This window comes from Austrofundulus limnaeus, unplaced genomic scaffold (assembly GCF_001266775.1).
Source record: "Austrofundulus limnaeus strain Quisiro unplaced genomic scaffold, Austrofundulus_limnaeus-1.0 Scaffold8, whole genome shotgun sequence".
In the NCBI taxonomy this organism is placed as follows: Eukaryota; Metazoa; Chordata; class Actinopteri; order Cyprinodontiformes; family Rivulidae; genus Austrofundulus; species Austrofundulus limnaeus.
In genome coordinates, this window is record NW_013952410.1 from 2,829,595 (window position 1) to 2,850,930 (window position 21,336).

General features: G+C 39.6%; 1 protein-coding gene across 6 annotated transcripts in view; it reads right to left on the minus strand.

The window, feature by feature from the left end:
• The window catches only part of ttll7 (tubulin tyrosine ligase-like family, member 7), a 95,856-nt gene extending 75,195 nt beyond the window's left edge, over positions 1–20,661 (minus strand). For 3 of the 6 annotated variants that reach the window (XM_014000034.1, XM_014000043.1, XM_014000048.1), the window contains exons 1-6: positions 20,406–20,659; positions 10,544–10,914; positions 10,095–10,226; positions 7,300–7,421; positions 5,149–5,216; positions 4,763–4,921 (exon numbers count right to left, since the gene is read on the minus strand). In XM_014000034.1, the coding sequence (XP_013855488.1) occupies positions 4,763–4,921; positions 5,149–5,216; positions 7,300–7,421; positions 10,095–10,226; positions 10,544–10,568 (506 nt within the window). In that variant the 5' untranslated portion in view covers positions 10,569–10,914; positions 20,406–20,659. Of the gene's footprint in view, positions 1–4,762; positions 4,922–5,148; positions 5,217–7,299; positions 7,422–10,094; positions 10,227–10,543; positions 10,915–20,405 lie in introns of all 6 variants that reach the window. The other 3 variants (XM_014000026.1, XM_014000063.1, XM_014000054.1) reach the window with 2 other exon arrangements.
• Between the last annotated feature and the right edge of the window lie 675 nt (positions 20,662–21,336).

A 21,336-nucleotide genomic window follows, 5' to 3' on the forward strand; every position in this document is an offset into this window, starting at 1 on the left:
GCTTTCAGTTATCAAGCTTCTCTCTTGTGGAACCAACTTCCAGTTTCTGTCCATAAGGCTGACATTCTGTCTACTTTTAAAGTTGGAGTTAAGATTTTCCTTTTTGATAAATCCTATAGTTTGGCTTGGGTTTCCTGAGTTATTCCTTAGTTATGGTGCTATAGACTTAGACTGCTGGAGGACAAACTGAGCACATTTCCTCACTCTTCTGCTGTCTTTGGTCACTCTCAACTACATGTTTGCTGTTGTATTTATTTGTWTCTCYTCCAGTGGAAAATACACCTAACAGTCTGTTGGTGTTTATCTGTGTGTGTCTTTCCTGCCCAAATGGCTGCTCGACCTGAGCTTGGTTCTACTGGAGATTTCTCTTTGTTAAAAGGGAGGTTTTTCTTTCCACTGTTGCTAATGTGTTGCTCAGGATGGGAGACTGTGATGAAGTGAAGATTCAACTCAGTCGTCTGGCTTCTTTAGACTGTTTTTTGTTTTACAGCACCCTGTGATAMTGTTTGTTGTGACTTGGTGCTATWTAAATAAACTGAATTGAACTGATAAATGCATGAACTGAGCTGCACTCTGTTGGCATCTGGAGAATATTGTAGTTTCTGTCTGGATGGACACATTGCTTACCTCTGGTAAGGTCTTTAACCAATGCACAAGTTAACCAGTGAAGACACTGCTCTGTTTCAACCCCCCACTTTAATTCATTTGCCTTGGTCTCCTGTCATTGGCACTCAGGTTTTATAGTACGCAGACCATGGCTAGCAGGGCTAAAGAATGAGCTGTGTTAATTTGTAGATATATGTGTGGCACTGCAAATGTTGGAGGCAGTTTTTTTTTAAGTTGCAGTGTGTCTGAAAGTCTGCATGCAGGAGGAAGACRTATGTATGTGTACAGAGAGGGTGTGGGGTCATTTCTAAACAATCTTCTACTATAGTGCAAGCAATGCGACTGACCTATATGGCCATCACTCACAGTTAAGGCTGACTCAAGCTAAATTGGTTACATGCACAGCCTGGCCGGCTCCGTTCTACACATGCAAGCAGTAACACAAAAAATAAAAAATAAAAAAACCACGAGACTGGGTCAAGATGTGCACAGTTGATTGCTCAATAATTGTTGCTATTGAAAGGCTGTGGGGCTGAGGCATCAAAGGAAACAATATACTGGCTTTTATTTTTACAGACAACTTATCCTAAAACATGTTTGTTGTTCTTAACTGAATAATTGACCTTTCTGATTAAATGTAATAAAGCGAAATATATTATTATCTAGCTTCCAAGGAGATTTTACATATAAAAAAATGTAACCAGCTATTTAGTTGGGAATTTTTCAGTTTGTAAAAGTTCTCTGTTCATCTCTCTCTCTTTGTGCCTCCTTTGCTTTAAGGTGTACCTTTTGTGTCAATCACATCTTTACTGTTGCCAACTAAGTGACTGCTCTACGACAAGACGAGCACTTGACAGACCCGCTTATCGCAGTACTTGAATGAAAAAAAGATCAGGGAGAAGTTGTTAGTGGCCTGACCGACTATGTGAGGGCCCCTCGTAACAGGCTGACAGCAAGCTGAATGATGAGGACAGGGTTAACCACGTTAGTTAGCAGAGCTGAAGAAGCTGAGGAGGAGACGACATGATTGATGAGCTGGAGTGTCAGATAATCACAGCCCACTCTCCCCTGCCTATTTAATTTGACACTGGAGGGGAGCTCGGCTTTTTACGCTCCGCACGCGCTTTTATTTTGTTTCMGTTATAACAAGCTAGGCTTCAGACATAAACAATAACTTCATTTAGTTGGCCGACAGAAAAATAAATTACAGGGGGTAGATATAACTTAATTTCCTGCMGCATCACACTGTGAAAAAAAAAGAGAGAAAAATCTAATTTTGTGCGCCGCCTGCCACTGAGTGGTCGAGCTAAACTCATCGTCTTTCATATTCTTAATGTATTGCAATAATTCAGCCCTTATTCTTTAATAAATAAGGGCTTAGTGCAGCACAGAGTTATAAGTAATGCTCACATTATACTAGAAAGGACAAATTCAAAGCGAACTAGAAGGAGAGGTGAGGTTGTTTGTGCTTCAATATGCCCAKCTATCGATGCCAGTGATGAAGTCGATCCAAATTATTTCTCACTACACACACTTCATCAGAGATCACATTTTCAAATAAGATGTTTGAAAAAAACTAAATATACTATATTTTGCAGTTTCAAAAATTTTTACGGTTCTTGAGAGCGACGCAGAATTTAAAGGGCTCTTTTCAAAAGGAAATTTCAGGCAAAAATAAGACGCACTCTTTCAAGTTATCATTTATTTTAGGAAACAGATTTTTTTTTACTTTAACCTAATTTCACTTTTTATTTTCACTTTATTTCATTTAACTTATCTAGACTTGGCCTCCTTTAGTTGAGTGCAAAACAACTGGTTCAACTTATACACGGACCATTAGAATCCATAAAATAAATCATTTTATGAATAAATAAAAAATTATGTTGATGGTCAGTTTCAGCAACTTAAAAAATCAATGCATTGAGGAAGAAACTTTGAGTTGTTTATATGCTTCTTTCCTTGGGAATTTTCTGAACTTTACATGAGTATTATGACTCTACTTCTTTAATTCAATAAAACACCTTCACAGCTTTTCTATCTGAATAGCCAAAATCTCATTCAGCTCATCTAATTATTTTTAAAGTAAGGGAGATTCATAATCAGTATCAAACACTCAATTTTTTAAAGCACAGCACACTATTACCAAGGGTTATTATGGTCAGTATTTCTGAGATTGTATATGGATGATGAAAGTCTGTTTTCTAATCAATAATTAAGTTTAATGTTGTTTTAACTTGTTCTCTAAAGTTTTTTTTAACTCATTCTCTAATGTTTCCAACTCGTCTTCTAATGTTTGCAACTCATCTTCTTATGTTTGCAACTCATTCTCTAATGTTTTATTAACTCGTTCTCTAATGTTTCTTAACTCGTCTTCTAATGTTTTTTAACTCGTTCTCTAATGTTTCCAACTCGTCTTCTAATGTTTCTTAACTCGTCTTCTAATGTTTTCAACTCGTCTTCTTATGTTTGCAACTCATTCTCTAATGTTTTATTAACTCGTTCTCTGTTTATTAACTCATTCTCTGTTTTTTAACTCGTTCTCTAATGTTTTTAAACTCGTTCTCTAATGTTTTTAAACTCGTTCTCTAATGTTTTTAACTCCCTTCTCTAATGTTTTTTTTAACTCATTCTCTATTGTGTTTTTTTAACTTGACTTCTAAAGTCTTTTAAAGACATACTGAAATTTTAAAAAATAGCCTACCTCCCTTTGCACACCTAAAAATAAATTTTTAAAAATACATTGCTAACACTTGTTTACATGGACATAAGTAATCGTAATCAATGGTCAATCRAAATAAAAATGTGTCTGCAATCGAAATATTCTGATCTGATTCAGCTCAAAGGAATGAATTTGTAATCAGAATGACAGCAGTGGTTTAATTCTATTGATWATCTGAATGACAAGTATGTAAACATTCTGATCGTGCTTTTCTGGTTATAGAAAACTGATCATGTCTGCGCATGTGTGTTTATGTGCGCATCAACCTGACGTATTTCCACCTGGCTAGATGCTAATATGTCCRGGAAGCAAAGCTGGTTGGTTAGTGATGCAACATTTCTATTAGAAACTAAACGAGATCAAAATTATCAAATGCCTTGATGGTCGAAAATGTAGCAACACGGAGCGCAGTAATTAAAACCTGGTGCGGGTCAAATCTGGCCGCTCAGAACTCACAGAATTSTTTGTTTATGTTCATCACAGAAGTAGAACTTCTGTGTTCTTTTTAGAAAAAAATTAAAACTCTAAGCTGTTAGTACTTCTATTCTGAATAAAAGCATTGCGAGTGTAAATGCTCGTCATGATCGGATTAGTTAATTTTGTGCCCATATAAAAAGATACATTCAGATTATTTAATCTGAATCCATTTCTGTCTGATCAAAGAATTTTGATCATGTAAACATAGCTAATATCTACTCAGACACCTCTCTGGCTCTACCGGGACCTTCTGTCTAACACTCACTCAGTTTGGGATTAAAAATAATGGATAAGTACTTAATGATTTCAGCTTCCAAAAAATAACCACACAATGAAAATGTGACACTACATTTTTTAAGGTTGCTATCACCCCACGGGAGTGCAAGCATGAAATATGTATTCAGGTACAACAACCAGATTGTCATTTGATAAAAGGATGCCATTGAGAGACRGAGTCCCCTGCAGCAGCCGTCTTTGTCCATTTTCTAGTCTGACTGGTCTCTGCTGATGGGGTCTCATAAAGGAATCCAATAATCACATGCAGAGACCTTGAGGGAAGGGAACTACAGTAACTGCCAGGGACTGTGTGTGTGTGTGTGTGTGTGTGCGTGTGTGTGTGCGTGTGTGTGTGTGTGTGTGTGTCCCGCTGGTAGCGATAACCTCTGATTTATAGACAGTGTGACCATCGAGGACAATGAAGCCCACAATGAGATTCAACACCCCCTCTCCACCCTAATTCTCAGTCTGGTACCAGCCATCATGCCCTTTCCACACACACTCATGCCAGGGTCACAAACCTCTTATTTGTTTTGTTTTTGTTGTGCTTGTCCTCTATTTGCTCTGTTGCTAATTCACTACCTCCCTCCTTCCATTCTATCTTTTTTCCCTCTTTTACCCTTGGCCCCTCTGTCAGTCAATGTGTATAGATCACTCTGGGAGACTTGCTGGCTTCTGACATACCCGTGACCCATAGCACCGTTGGCAGGCTTGACTATAAAGGTCTTCTGCTTGCGTTTCCTGCGAAGCTCTTTGACATAGTTCTGGAACTGAGTGTATTCAGCTGGGAAGATCCAGGTTTTAGGTATAAAGCTGTACTCCTGAGGCTGGCACTTGATCATTCTGCAATAAAAAGGAAGAAAAAGAGCAATTGTGTAAGCATTCTTTCCTACGAGAAGCAAGGTTTTTTTTAAAGATGAGGAGTGCTTCAAGTAACCAGCAATATCTTCTTTGAAATGCTTATGTTGCTCAAGTTTGGTTTTTTGTTTGTTTGTTTGTTTTTTTGTTTTTTTCACAACTAATCCAAAGTAGTTCCATTTACGTGTTAAGAGAGACCAAACAAAACTTACTTGGACATGTTTCTCGCTAGGCAGTCTTTGCGGCAGATTTCGCCCATGCCAGGGAAATGGTTAATTCTCTGCAGAGGGACAAGCAGACATAATAATGTTGTTAGGGCCATTAAGCCACTCAATTCCACCCCCACCCCTTCATAAAAATGAGCACATTAAAGGCAGCAACCTGAAGTGAGCTTACAATGTTCTGACATTTATGCCCAATTACAGACTCAAAACAAAAAGGTGACGCTGAGACCTTTCTCAACCCTTATTTAGTTTACTGTGAGGTTTTTTCTCCCCCCTATTTTTTTTAATACTTTAAAGGTTGGGGAGGGAAAGAAGCGAGAAAAAAAGAAGACAATCAATCTCTACTCAGAGGGGCCAAGGTAATTGGTTCTGCATTGCAAGCTCCTGTGGTGACAGTTGAATGAATTGCTTTGAATGTGCCGTAAAAAGGGGGTGGATGTAAAGGAAAAACTCRGAGTTTTCTGTATTCTTTGACCAAATGAGCTTGAACGGGGGGGCGTTAATTAGGCTCGTATGAACTGAAAATTGACGGCAAACTCTCATCGCGCACCCCAAAAAACAAAAACGGGACACATTAAAAAGAGGAAAGGGGAAAATGGGGGAAAAAACAAGAATAAATATTGTAAGAAATGTGTCCTTATCATCCAAACGAGAAAGGCGTAATTAAGAAATCTGAAGATGCCACTGCTGATAGACTACATGGCGTGAGTGCAAATCAAAATCAGTTGCTGAGGGACTTCTGTTTTTGTTTTAAGAATTCATTTCATGACATCAGCATGAAAGAGCAAACGGAAACGAATGTCAGAGCCTTGGTTCTGTGTAAAACATTAGCGACGTCACACATTGCGCAGCTTCAGTTTTTTTGCAGTGTTCAATCTTCTCAGCTGAACTCTGGCTGCCCCTGTCCTAACAAGGCACCCTCTTCCTGACTAGCCCCTGATTTAATTGATCATTTGTGCCCAGTCTAATCAAATAAGATCTCCGTAAGAGAAACAGCTAATGCTCAGAGCTGAGGGAGGGCAGCCGAGTTCATTCAGCAGGCCAGGGGGAGGGGTCAAGCAAAGGTAAAATCACTCTCAAACCAACGCAGAAAAAACTGGGAGTAACCCTTGTTGTTAAGGTCCATCTTATCAACATCACTGGTGACATGTGAAACCTGCCCCAYCAGCCCCTGTTGTTCACAGCCTGTCAGTCTACCTGTCAATCCCTCCATCCCTGCGTTCCCTCTGCTGGTGCCTCTCACTATGTGCACCCATTTTCGTGTCTGCTGTGTTACCACCCGGTGTTTTAGACAAACCAGATTGGCAGATTCAGAATCTTTCTCTCACTTAGACATAGACCTGACAATTCAGCCTTTACGTGTCCYGACTATTCTTACCGAATCTTCGAGATCTGTTGTTTTTCAGAGCTGTATTTCTCGAAGTGTGTCCGCTTTTTGATCTGCTTACACAATTTCCCTGCTGTTTTTGTTGTTGCTGTTTATATGACTTCCAGCGTTCTGTTTTGATTCATTTTTACCAAAAGCTGATTCTAATATGGTAATTAATGGTTATGCTAATTACTCTCCCTCACTGATCTATTTCTCATAAACTCACCATTGGAGTTTGTCTGTTTTTCATGCATTTTTTWTTTTATTTTATTTGCTGTTGTTAAAGAAATTCAGTATTTTTTAGGTGACTTTGGGGATGCAAGTTATCACARTTGATTGATCTTATCAAATGACGAATGATTAATTGATAAGCTAACATTTTCTTAAAAACCTAAGTTTTCTCTTGTATCAAGAGGGTCTTTTCCACAACAAGAAGTTTTTATCTTTTATAATACGTTGACTTAGAAAAATGAAGCAGATCACTATTTTAACAATTTATTTTGCCAGCTGTATTAAATACTGACTGAAAAAAAAATTTTTGGATTTCTCACACATTATTAAACTGGACATTTTTATAAAATACAACAAAACAGAAATCTATTAGGCTGCTGAATGGGTGGGGAACAGATGAAAAGAATAAAATATGATTTTTAAATGTAAAACTATTATAAATTTATTATTAATGATTTTTCTCTGATTCCTTACATTCTGACCTTGAGKCCACTGTGAGCCCTTTCAAGGTGCACTAAACTTTACATGATTCTGTATACCTGATAGTTCCTGAGCTCAGCAATTTTCTCGTGCTGCACAGCAGAGTCGTTCCAGATGAGGTTGGCGGTCTCATCATCATCCCGTGCTTTGATGAAGTACATCTCGCTGATGACTGTACGAACTGAGGTGCAAATAAGAACACATTAGTTTCTGTTAAAGTAACAGAATAATCTGAGCTTTGCAGTCTTGCATGAATATAAAATTATTACTTTTTTTTAAATACTACCTAAAAATTAACAAGATATAGTCACAAAAAAAAGAAACTTTATGTTGCAAACGCTAAATTCAAATACAGTATGTCACTTAAAGCACAAAAAACACAGAGTTCAGATCAGTGTTTCACTCAAACATTTTGTTAGGCTTAAATATTGTTTTCCAGCTATTAAGAAATATAAATTTGGGAGCCTATAGATCAAAAAAGCTCACAGCAATATTTACTATTCATGGAATGGTTGCAGAGCAGCTAATCATAATGCCTCTCTTGAAAAAGATAAATTAATTGACTGTAATGCATTCAAATCCCACCGGAAAGCCCATCGTATGAGAGATAGGTGGCAGCCCATTTGGACATTAATCCTACAAGTATTCATTATTCAGGGGTTAATGAAAAATTCATATGCCCTAACAAAACAAAGTATTAATTAATTTCTTGAGAGCTTCCACAAACCTGGAGAAGGCCTGCCTAATGTTGCGTGATGGCACTTTGAATGGGAAAAAGATGTTTCCAATGTGACTCCATCCATCTGTTAATGTCAGTAGAGACTAACAGTGTTTTGCTAAATGGAACAGGGAGGATTTTTACACCAAAGCAGACATATGGTTAACAGTAAGGTCCTTTAGTACAGCAAGGCTATAATTGATCCTTTTCCTTGCTTGTGTTACAAAACAAGCATTTTAAGTGCAATAGTTTGCGGTCCCTCCTTGGCGGGGGTAAAAGCAGAATTTCTATATAATTTTCCCAAACCATAAAACTTAATTTGTAATACTACTTGTCCTACAACAAAAAAAAAAGGACAGGTGCAAAAAAAAACAGCAAAAACAAGCCATCCAGCTGGCCTGTGGTGTTAATTTTCCCTCAAAATAGACCTGAACTGCTCTCAGAATGGCCACTGTGAGGGTCTCGTCACAGCGAGCTTACTGACTCACAGCTGGACTTCCATCTACCGACAGGATCCCGACTGCCTCCAACTTCTACTCACGGCTGCTGACTCCTTAGTTTCATAGGTTGTAGTTCACCCCTGAGAACTCCGCTGCCACACAATATATTGAACTTGTGTGGAGTGCTTACAGTGCTCTTTTAGCCCCTCTCAAAAAAAAAAAAGCACTGCCAAGTTAAATTACCTCACCAAAGATTWATGTATGTATATAAGGCTCAGCTGTGTGAACTGTTCAGCTGGACCGCTTCTTTTAAGGTTTCATTTAGGACGAAAAAAAACTCATTCAAGCAATCCCTCACAGTTAATTAGATTTTATTGTTGAGGCAACACTGGAATCRGATTTGTGGTGTTTTGAAGGAATCGGGAAGCCATACTGAGAGCTTTTTCTAAAACTGCTCGCTCATGACATTTTTATGAGGAAAATCAAAACATGAATTCACAAGCCTAAATTTTTTTTCAGAATTTAGCACAATGCAGCTGAAGTAATCAGAAAATTACCCAACAAAGAAAGCTGTCATTTTGGCTGAGTTTTTGTGGCAAAAGTTCTGCCTACCTGTTTATATTTAAATGTCACAATAATACCACAGCTGCAATTAATGCAGGGGAAAAAGTTCAGCTCTCAGGTCAAAGGTCAATGAAAGGTCTTCCCTAAAGTTAGGGAAAAAAAACAAGCTAAACTATGTCAAATTTTATGATTTGTAATCAAGATACTTAGAGCCCTATGATTTCTGGATAACACGGATTGAATCAGGGAATTTACCAAACAAAATGGAATCCAGTATAAAATGCAGAATCTCACAGAATCTGCTCATTTAAGTAAGTTCTGGAGAGATTGTAACCGCTGCCGCTTCCCATATTTACCCTTACCTGGTTATGAGCAAAAGGGGTGAGCTCTACTTTCAACACAAAGATAAAAAAGTTAGCTGCCGAGCTATGGCGAAGAGGCTAAACACCAGTGTCTTCCAAATAATTCGAAACTTAGCACAAAGGCAGAACCAGCAACTTTCATGAATCCGGAGAACAACTTTTCTGTAAGCTTTGTCCCTTTTTGATAAAGYACTGTAAACAAGGAGGGGCTCTGCAGAAAGAGAAGTAAAAATAAGCTTAGATTCTATTCAGTAGGCAAGTGTGCACAAATTGTTACTCCTAGAGGTTTTATTTTTCTTCATAAGACATATTTTATGTTAAGTTCAACTCTAAAGCATTTTTATTTTACAAAAATATAACTTTTTCAGTGTGAGATATTTGAGATTCTATGGTTTACAAGTAATTTTAAATACACTGCGAAACCATTTAATGTTCTGCTGAACAACAGCAACTTGTTATAATTGTGAATGCGAAATAACAGCCAATACAATTTTATTTCTGTGACCATTCATTGTTAAATTATATTTCAGTTGCTTTATAATTACACACTTTTAAGATTAATAAATATGGTTAGAATAAAAATGTGGAATTCAGGGGGGGATGGAAACAAATGGAATTTGGGAAGAAAAAAAATAAAACAAATTATAGGGCCCTAGATAATAATTGTATAATTCCTCACTAACTTTTATTTGCTTGTAATTTTAAATATTCTTGTAATTTAAAAAAATAAATAAAAGTTTTGTAATCTTATTGGAGGTAAAGTGTAATACCTATCTCGTATTTTGTGCCAGCAACATTGGCAGTGATGGTGCCTTTCTTCTTCTTGGAATGCACTTTCCTCTTCCCGCTGCTCTGGTAGGAACCCACAGATGGGACGTTSGCGGGGGACGCTCCTTGATCCTCTGGAGGAGAGAAAGCATACAAACAAGGCTGGATACAGTCACAGCTTGTGCCCCAGAACAGGAGAGGAACAGAAGCCTAATGTATTTTCCTTATTACTTCAGGGGATTTAGAGGGGTTTGTTTATGGTGGAAGAATGTAAGTGGATTATTCATCTTGCCTAGTGGAGTTCCATACATCATAGTCCTTAAATTATTATGTCTGTGCGTGTGTGTGTGTATGTTTGTGTGCGCACAGCTGTATTTAAAAATGTCACACTGTATGCACAAAGACAGACAGACCCTGTCGGTGCTAAGAGGAATGAAGCTGTCTGACTCACCTCCATCGTTTGGAGGGGAGGGCATCTCAGGGGCTAAAGGAGGAAAGGGGCGAGCCGAGCTTTCTGCCAGGCTTCGTGGGCGACCTCACAGGGTGCAGAGCACCCTCCACGGGTTCTCACAAGCTCGCTAGTTACTCTTCTCGGTTCGGGGCTGTGTGAACAGTGTGGTTCGGAATCGCACAATGGATCATCTGAGCATCTCCCCGGCCCCCCTTCAGCAGTAAAGCAGGGGAGTCAGAGTGGATGGCGGTGGTGGGAAAGGAGAGGGAAGGCGAGAATTCCTCAAGCGACTGCAAAACCCAAGCTTATTTAGAGGCTCAGGAGGGGAAAGTGGGGAAGGGGTGGACGGGAGGGGGGGGGGGTGGAAAGTCCTGTAAATGAGAGGAAAAATGATTCATTATAGGCAGAGTCATAAAGTAATTAAGTGCAAATACTTTGTTACTGTACTTAAGTAGAAATTTTGGTTATCTGTACTTTACTTGAGTAATTATTTTTCAGCGTACATTTTACTTTTACTCATTACATTTTACACAATTATCTGTACTTTCTACTCACTACATTTTTTAAAAAGGTAAGAAGTAGAAAGTCGTTACTCCTATTTTATTCCGAGTTGTTATTACTTAAAAAAATTTATCCTGATAAATTGTGTCTCCTGGATAGAGTGAATTTAATTGTGGTTGGATGAGAAATATAAATATATACCATTCTGTCACCCTATTGGCTTGTACACAACCCAACACAGCTGCATGCCGTTGGAAAAAATTTATTTTGGAGAAGTCACCTCCCAATAAATGTCATTTTGGAAAATCGAACTGCTCACTTTTACACAGTACTTTTACTTTTAATACTTAAGTAGATTTTGTGTCAGAAATTTACTTTTGATACTTAAGTACAAAACATATCAGATACTTTAAAGGCACAGTGTGTAGGATTTGTTGTTTTCAGCGACATCTAGTGGTTGAATCATCCTCCCTGGTTCCCCCCCCACACACACGCACACACACACACACCCACCCCCTTCCAAACACAAAAAAGTTTCTACGGTGTCTCTCAGGTGTCAAAAACCTTTGATAATTCCAACTGCGATGTCTACCAGCAGCTTCAGGGCTAGTGATGTTTCAAGTGGTAAGATTATGAGCTTTAATAAGTAAAATTATCCCAGCTACAATGACAGACAACAAATATTACATTTGTAGTATTACAACTAAAACCGTTTTTGACGCCGCCACCGCAGTTTGTCCTTCATGAGCCTTCGTAGACAAGATGGCGGTGCAAGATGGCGGCTGCCTGTAGTGGCGACCCGCGACCATGGAGATATAAACAGCTTTTTATAAGGTAAAAATAATAAAACAAGGTCTTTGTCTGCAATGATTAGACATGTTTTTTATTATTGTCATCAGTGATTATCTCAATTTTGGCTAAAAGAATTGACAAAATCCTACACACTGTGCCTTTAAGAATTTTACTCAAGTAATATTTTTAGAGAAGACTTTAACTTTTACCAAAGTATTTTTATGATAAGATACTTGTAACTTTACTCAAGTATCACTTTGAGGTACTTCATACAACACTGATTATAGGTGTATTGCAGGAGAGGGTTAACACATGTTAAACGTAATGTATCTGGAAGAGCTCCATATACTCTGACACTGCACACTGCTGATTGAATAATCTAATAACGTCTGCAGGAATAATCGGTAGTTCATAGAATCATCGGGAAACAATCTTGCTCTTGTCACATAAAGTGTTTCCAGCATCTCCCGGTGTCTTATGCCTGCTGGGTTTAACTCAGCGGCTGCAAGGTCACTTCATTCAAACAGATGGCATTTTTACAGTGGTTTATTAAAACACTGCCTCGGGGATATCATCACCAGTCACCAGCCAGGTTCTGTTTGTCACTAAGTGTGTCCCTCAAACCATTTTTGGAAGTAATCAGCCATTGTAGAGATGTCCTGTTTACATTAATGCCATTACTGGCTTTGGCAGCGAAGTGGCTCTGTGACTAGAAGCGTTCCATCAAAGTTAAAGAGGGGTTCTCATCGATTCAAGCCACTGTTCTTGTTTTGTTCTTAGCGGAGCTTGCCTGGTGTTTTTTTTTTTAAGCTCATCTGTCCTGATTTGGATAAATTTTACACAGTGGTCATGCTGCACACCAAAGATTTGTGTTTTCTTTTTGTTTTGTTTTTTTAAGACTAATAATTTTACCTTGTGAAAATATTTTGAAGCTTTCACAAATAATTTCAGTTCGTGCAGTTGCTAAATGTCTTTTTCAAAAGTGTGATAGATCTAAGGTCGGGAAGGGTAAAGAAACACGAGGGGGGAAATGGATCACTTTCTTATATACCAATGTGACACAGAGCAGATGGATCACCATAAACGGAGAAAATGCAAAAATGTATTTCTAAACATTTCCATAAAAGTATTCCAGCTGGACAGGGTAGAAAAGACAAGTGATCTTTATAGGAGCTGCGAATCGCAATCAAAGAGAGCAAAGTGACTTCTTAGTTTAAATTCTAGTGGTGTTTATTGCAAAACAAAAGAAATGTCACATAAACGCAAAGACGCCTACTGTGTTTGTTATAAACTAAAACCTGCAGGAACAGTAATCAGACGGGCCTATTTCAGGCAGTGCCATCAAGATAAAATCAACAAAAATATCAAGCAACATGAAGCAACGCTTGACAGAAAAGTTGCGTCTGAAATGCTAATTTTCCTGACAAATTGATCCACTGAAAAATACGTGAGGTGATGCAAATACTGGCAAGTGTCAGTTTAGCTGGGAGTTGACGGTTTAATTTGCTCAGATTTGAATGGAGTCGTGCGTCGAGGCTTCGAGCTGCCTCGTAATGTGACACGACTGCACAAAGTTTCTGCAGCACCTCAAAGAGAGATGTCTGTAAATCTGTGTTAACGTGTTCATGGATAAGTGTAWGTAAGCATAAATTCAACATGTATGCACTTTTATCATTGATATGTTAAGAAAAAACTATGCAGCATTGTCCATAAARTGCAGTAAATTTCATTGTTTGAAGATTAAAGACCAAATATTATGTCAAGACTTTGAATAAAAAAATGCACAATAAAATACAAGCTATAGAGGACTGGCCAATGAATTATACTGCCTATAAACATTATGTAGACTAAACGAATTATAAATCATAGGTAATATAATCCTGTGCAACTCAACCAGGCTACATTTTCTTGTCCCTCGCCTTCGTTTTACAAAAAGATCAACAGTGGCCTCTAGTGGCGAGAGTGCACTGAAAAGATGTTTTTCCTCGCCTAACAATGTTTACTGTCCACAAGCCCACTTTGTTAGATCAGCGAGCGCGTCGGAGCCTAAGACGATAGCTTACAAAGCAACCTTATTGATTCCATCATCAGCCTCTAGACAAATGAGAATGAGGAAACAATCTGATTGCATTGCTTGATCACTCTGCAGTCCATACTGTCAGCCTCTTCGGTCTGCCTGTGGTAAGCACAGGTCATTGATCCTGACTACGATGAGATCAGCAGAGAGGGGAGGGAGGGAGGGGGAAGCTACAACAAAAGACCCAGAGTGATAAAGTGAGGCAAGCTGTGTTGCTGACAATCTGCCCCCACTGTGCAACGGTGTACCGGGGTGCACTGTGTGCAGGATCCTGGGAACAAATGTCTCTATAAGAGCGCCAACCCTTAGTGTCATGTAAGCCTTCAGAACAAGTGCAAGACACATATGTTTCAACGAAAAACAACAAAAATGATTTTCTAGCTATGCATTTTCCGGGTCAGGTCATTTGAAATGGCATTTACCACGTCCACACAATAAATAACTCTGTTGTTATCACTTATTATGCAGCAGGGATTTAAATTCAAACAATAAAAAGTAACTACTGTAAAAATGAATTACAAAATAAAGTCAAATATCAGCATGCACATTGTTTTTTTTTTAAGACTATCTGCTCTTTACTGCTGATGGTGTAATAAAATATAGTTTTTTTTCAGTACCTTCATTGTTGCTGTAAATATGTGCATCTCTAACCCGTACCCCTTCTTCAAATAAAACATCAACCCAGATTTCTAACCTATCTGGTTGGACTGGAGCGTTATGTAGCATCGCAGTTGAGATACTCTGGTGCAACAATGATTGATGATATGCACTAAATGAATTCTTCTGGTGTTTTCCTAATTCATCTCAATTGGTAGCGATAATTATAAACTAAGGAGCCAGCTGGTTTAACTTGCGTCCTCTTGAAAGCTGAAACATTTCAATGTCAAACTCAAGCTGCAACCTCTTCTGTAACTTCAAGTGTGTACAGCCGGTTTATTCGTGTCACACCTTATTAATTCTTTGCATTTAGAAAAATGATTAAAACAGTGCTACAGATGTTCAAATTTAGATGCTTGATTTATTTCAACTATATAAAATCCTAATACTACAAATTACAAACTTATGCCATACGTAATTAGCTTAAAAATAATTTATTTTTAATGCTGCTAGCTATTTTATGACTTATTAATAGTGATAGGGAATCAGATAATGTGTGGGGGAAGGGGGCTGTGAATTGTTTTATTATARTTTGGACGTTTTTGTGTGGAGCCAAGGAAGAATGAGCCTCACTGCGATGAGAAATGAGCCCATCCATCGATGCAACATAATTTGACCAGCAGAGGGAGCCAACGACCAATAAAATTGAAGGATCAGTTTGACCAGCAGAGGGAGCCAAAGACCAATAAAACTGAAGGATCAGTGCCGCTTTTCAGTCCTGCTGCTGCTCAAAACAGAAAGGCTTCATTGTGAAGAGTCAGCTCTTTGTGATGCTCATGTGCATCCCTCTCTCTGTTTTACTGAACAATATAACAAATGTAAATCTGTCTGCGAGTGCAAAGCTATACAATTTTCTAACTATTATCCAGTACAGGTTGTTACCATTCATCTTGTTCATACAATAATAAACATAGTAGTCTTGTCTGCCTCATTGCTGAATCCTTTCTTTTATGTTGTACTTTATTTTTCTTTTTTGTCGTTGTTATTTACATTTGTCTGGCCTTAGTAAGGGTTTTATTGTGTGTGTACTTGAAACTATCCTATATGTAAACAAAAAGCCCATGTGGGAGCGGGCACCACGAATTAGCTCAATAAATATGATGACATGTTGTTGTTGTTGTTGTTGTTATTGTGAAACACTTCTATAAATAAACTGAAACTATATTAATATAGTTTGACTTGTTTATTACCCTATTGCTAAAAGGTTATCCGTCCGTCCGTTTTCTGTCACTTATCCGGGGTCGGGTCACGGGGGCAGAGAGACCCAGACTTGCCTCTCCCCAGTCACTTGGGCCAGCTCATCCGGGGGAATCCCAAGGCATTCCCAGGCCAGCCGTGAAACGTAGTCCCTCCAGCGTGTCCTGGGTCTTCCTCTGGGTCTCCTCCCAGTGGGACGTTCCCGGAACACCTCACCAGGGAGGCGTCCAGGAGGCATTCTAACCAGATGCCCGAGCCACCTCAACTGGCTCCTCTCGACGTGGAGGAGCAGCGGCTCTACTCTGAGTCACTCCTGGATGACCGAGCTTCTCACCCTATCTCTAAGGGAGAGCCCAGACACCCTGCAGAGGAAACTCATTTCAGCCGCTTGTATCCGGGACCTTGTTCTTTCGGTCACTACCCAAAGTTTGTGACCACAGATGAGGGTAGGAACGTAGACTGTCCAGTAAACCGAGAGCTTCGCCTTCTGGCTCAGCTCCCGCCTCACCACGACAGACCAGCACAGCGCTCACATCACTGCAGACGCAGCAGCAATCCGCCTGTCGTTCTCCCGCTCCATTCTTCCCTCATTCGTGAACAAGACCCCGAGATACTTAAAACTCCTCCACTTGGGGCAGGATCTCCTCCCCTACCCGGAGGCGGCACCCTACTGGTTTCCGGCTCAAGACCATGGTCTTAGATTTGGAGACACTGATCCTCATCCTGGCTGCTTCACACTCGGCTGCGAACTGCTCCAGTGAGAGSTGGAGATCACGATCTGATGAAGCCAATAGGACCACTTCATCCACAAAAAGCAGAGATGTGATCCTAAGGTCACCAAAAAGGATCCCCTCAACACCTTGGCTGCGCCTAGAAATTCTGTCCATAAAAGTTATGAACAGAATCGGTGATAAAGGGCAACCTTGGCGGAGTTCAACTCTCACCGGAAAAGAGTCTGACTTACTACAGGCAATGTGGACCAAGCTCTGGCACCGGTCATACAGGGACCTAACAGCCCGTATCAATGGGCCTGGTACCCCATACTCCCAGAGTATCCCCCACAGGAGTCCCCGAGGGACACAGTCGAATGCTTTCTCCAATAGCCAGTTTGAGAGAACTGCCTTTCAAATCCAAAAGCAAATACAGAAAAAAAGCTGTTTAAAAAGTCTTATCTAAAGAAAAACTTGGACCCTGCAGCAGATGATATTTTAGATGAGAGATTATGGCACACCTCTGACAACAGAGGATGAGTTTGCTCTATGTTATATACACATTGCATGACCCAGTATCAAGAAAACATGCATCAAATACACAATCAAAAGTTTTTGGGAAACACCCCATTAYCTTGTTTTATAATGAAAGTGTAGGATTAAACATGCTTTTCAGTGCACTCCTCTCATTATTACACAAAAAGTTGGCCCAGGTGCTTGTATGTMCTCCCGGGAGAAAAGAAGGAATGAACGCATTTTGTACTATTATTAGAACATCTTTTAATCTCTGAGAAGTAAATGTAAAATGTGTAAAGACACTGATAATTATTCTGTCATTATCTGTATAGCACACAAGTAAAATGATAGCTGAATTTGTGAAACAATTCTCGCAGAAAGTAGATGTTCAGAAAAACCAGTGGATCTAAAATTATCACCAACTAGTGACCCAACTCTGGCTTTGCGCCTTCTTCCAGATAAGAGGAACAAGAGTGGGAGCTATCAGCCCACGGAGTCCTGAAATACACTACAAAACACAAGTGAATGTGTCATCTGAGAAAATTTATACCGTTAGAGAAAAAAAACTGACAAACGTATCAACTACGGTTTAAAAAACAAAACAAAAGGACAGACACAATCTTAGTTTAAATGAGCTGGAAAATGATTAGAAAGATTCATTATCATATATTTTCCAAAGTGTTAATGAAATCTGAATATCTGTTTAACAGAGCTGGTTAGCATCTCCCTTCAAAAATCTCCAGTGTGAAATTAACAGCTAATCTAAAGAAAGAAATGTAAACACAGTAACACCTCACTGCTGTGAAGCTGCAGAGCTGATAAGGGAAAAAAAAACACTGTGATACAAAAATGTGCCTTCACAAGAAAACCATTTCTCAATTACAGGGAAAGAAAAAAAGGGGTTGAGATTGTCTCTAAAGAACATGCAGCAATAGAGCTTTAGAACTTTACACAGAATAATTAGTTGATGAGTTCAGAGTATATGTTTGGGATGACTTTCAGCTACTACCACACCAAAGTTTAGATCAATATCTGGACAACTGACTGAGTTGTGGCTATTTTTACATTTGCTTAGGTCKCTTTGCTGTGATGGACATCATAATGTGCATGACTCCAAAAGTTAATCASTTTAGAGGTTTAAGAAAATATTWATACTCTGAAATATTGCAATATTTCATTGAAAGCTGATTCTGTATCGATATTGCATCTATTCTCAAAAGCACTGCATCAGTTTTTATTAAGGCTTAATAAGTGGATGTTGTAAGAAGAAATGAGAAATTAAACTACAGTTCTCACTCTAGTTTGGTGTCCTTTTGATTGCATACAAATAAAGAGAATTTAATCAGATTTTATGTATGGTGAGTTTTTTTTTTTAATTGGGGAAAACAAAACATCGCCTTATTGCAATATACACTCACCGGCCACTTTATTAGGTACACCAACGGTTTTGTGGTCATAAAGGGATGGACATGGTCAGCAACAATACTCAGGTAGGCTGTGGCGTTGCAACGATGCTCAATTGGTACCAAGGGGCCCAAAGAGTGCCAAGAAAAGATTCCCCACACCATGACACCACCAACACCAGCCTGAACCGTTGATACAAGGCAGGATGGATCCATGCTTTCATGTTGTTGACGCCAAATTCTGACCCTACCATCCGAATGTCGCAGCAGAAATCGAGACTCATCAGACCAGGCAACGTTTGTCCAATCTTCTCTTGTCCAATTTCGATGAGCTGGTGCAAATTGTAGCCTCAGTTTCCTGTTCTTAGCTGAAAGGAGTGGCACCCGGTGTGGTCTTCTGCTGCTGAAGCCCATCTGCCTCAAAGTTCGACATGTTGTGTTTTCAGAGATGCTCTTCTGCCTACCTCGGTTGTAACGGGTGGTTATTTGAGTCACTGTTGCCTTTCTATCAGCTCGAACCAGTCTGCCCATTCTCCTCTGACCTCTGGCATCAACAAGGCATTTCCGCCCACAGGACTGCCGCTCACTGGATGTTTTTTCTTTTTCGGACCATTCTCTGTAAACCCTAGAGATGGTTGTGCGTGAAAATCCCAGTAGATCAGCAGTTTCTGAAATACTCAGACCAGCCCTTCTGGCACCAACAACCATGCCACGTTCAAAGGCACTCAAATCACCTTTCTTCCCCATACTGATGCTCGGTTTGAACTGCAGGAGATTGTCTTGACCATGTCTACATGCCTAAATGCACTGAGTTGCCGCCATGTGATTGGCTGATTAGAAATTAAGTGTTAACGAGCAGTTGGACAGGTGTACCTAATAAAATGGCCGGTGAGTGTATTGCGATATATCATATTTTGATCTCTGTGTCGTGATATGTATCGTATCACCAAACTCTTGCCAAATACACAGATCCCTTTTGCAAACACAACAGGCAAACAAACACACAAAACAGCTACAAGTTATGAAACAACACAGTAAAACATAAAGCACACCATCAACTCGGATTACGGCAAGGGCTGCGCTGATGTTTAATGATGCAGCAGGACATAAACTATTTAGAAACTACAAGAAAAAAAGTGCCACAGATTGACCTCAAACCTCAGAGTTTACTCTAAAGAGGCCCAGACCAGTTTTATCTCAGCTGCATCACTGAAATGACTACAAATGAGCCAAATACCAGGCACCTAAAAAAAAAAAAAAAACCTTAAGCACTCTGATTCAAAAACTCATCTTTATGCTATTAAAAGATTTTACAGATCATATTCGATTTAAGCCATATGTCTGGGTTATGGCCAGAAGGCAGTGAGCCAGAACTCGTGTGTTAAGCTCTTCTTACATAATCCAGGGTGCTCTGTCACAGCATGTGTCTGCATGTGGCACGCTGGACTACAAACAGGTCAGAATAAATCAAATCTTCCAACTAATTGCCCATGCTTTAGGAACCTATTGCCCTATACGTGAGCATAAAAGTCAAAGATAGATTTATGAAGGGGTCTTGCAAAGTTAACCAGGGCGCTGTGCTGCAAACAGCAGCAGAGATGGGACCTGCTGTGTGCCTGCCTCAGCAAAGTAGTCAATATGGTATCTTCCAGATCACTGGGAGAAGAATTAAAGGCCATCCCCCTTTGGGATATCTTCCTCGTTTTTCAGCATTAGTCCAAACTGAAATCCTTTAATCTCACATATGAACTCTTCACGGTGGAGCTTTCAAAGGAAATGTCTTGCGATTACAAAATAAAACCTGTCCGAGCCGGGGCAGGAATGACTTGCTAACGTTAGGATGCTAGCCACTTGCTTAGGGTCAGGTGGAACAAGCTAACAAGGAAGCCGATTTCAAAACTGAAAGAGCATCAAACGAGACCGGACTGTTCTGCAGTTAGCCTAGCCGAACGGCCAAGCTGCTCTAAAGGAAAGGACCCGTCAATCTTACCGTATATTATTATTCCTACCTAGCGCTGGTGGTGCAGCTCAGTCACTCTTTTTTTTTTCCTCCTGCTCTCATTCGGACTCCAGCTGCCAAACACCGAGGCCTTCTGGAAGAAAAAAAACATCCGGTTCCAGGAATATTATTTAAAATGATTCAAAGGTTCTGTAGAGTTGTAGCTACTACAAAAATGGCGTTGTCTTTTAACAAAAACAAATAAATCTGTGTATTGTAGTCCTTTTTTGGCCGCTGTGTGTGTGAGTGCTGCTGGAGCGAGTCCGCGGGCGAAACCATTTCTGCAACCGGGGAGGGGGGAGGACTCGAGCGAACTGCTGAAGTTTGCGTTCACAAACTGCCATTCACTTACCACTGCACAAAATTATCACATATTAAATACTTATAGGTAGGGAAAAAGTTTTACCTTTTAATTTCGAACCGCTTACGCGGGTTTTATTTAATTTCCAGGAGCAGGTTGTCCGTCGCTACACGCTGATGCAAACAAGACGCAGCAGCCTAGCAACTGTCGCTGGCCGTGGTGCTAAAAACATCCCTGCCGCTAATGGGCGCGTCCCTCTGAGTTCATTACCATGTCATTCCATCATTTAAAAGCATCATTTTAACACACTACTTCATCTTTATATTTAGGATATATTTTGCAGTGCTTCTCATGTTTTTCATGTGGAGACTCAAAACCCTGACAGCAAAAATGTAAACAATTCAACATATTTTAGTTTAGGGTGAGTAAAACACTTCTCAAGCATGAGTCTTTGTTTAATGTATGCTGCACTGATCCCTGTGGGATATGTAATTGTGAGGAGCTGTGTTCCTCCAGGGGTGGAAGTTTCCTGTCAGGAACAAAATAGTACACTTGGTACATGCATTTGTGTTTGCCTGCATTAGATTGGAGGTTGTGCTGCACAAATCCTAAAAGATTATACCAAATTTTGTTGTTGTTT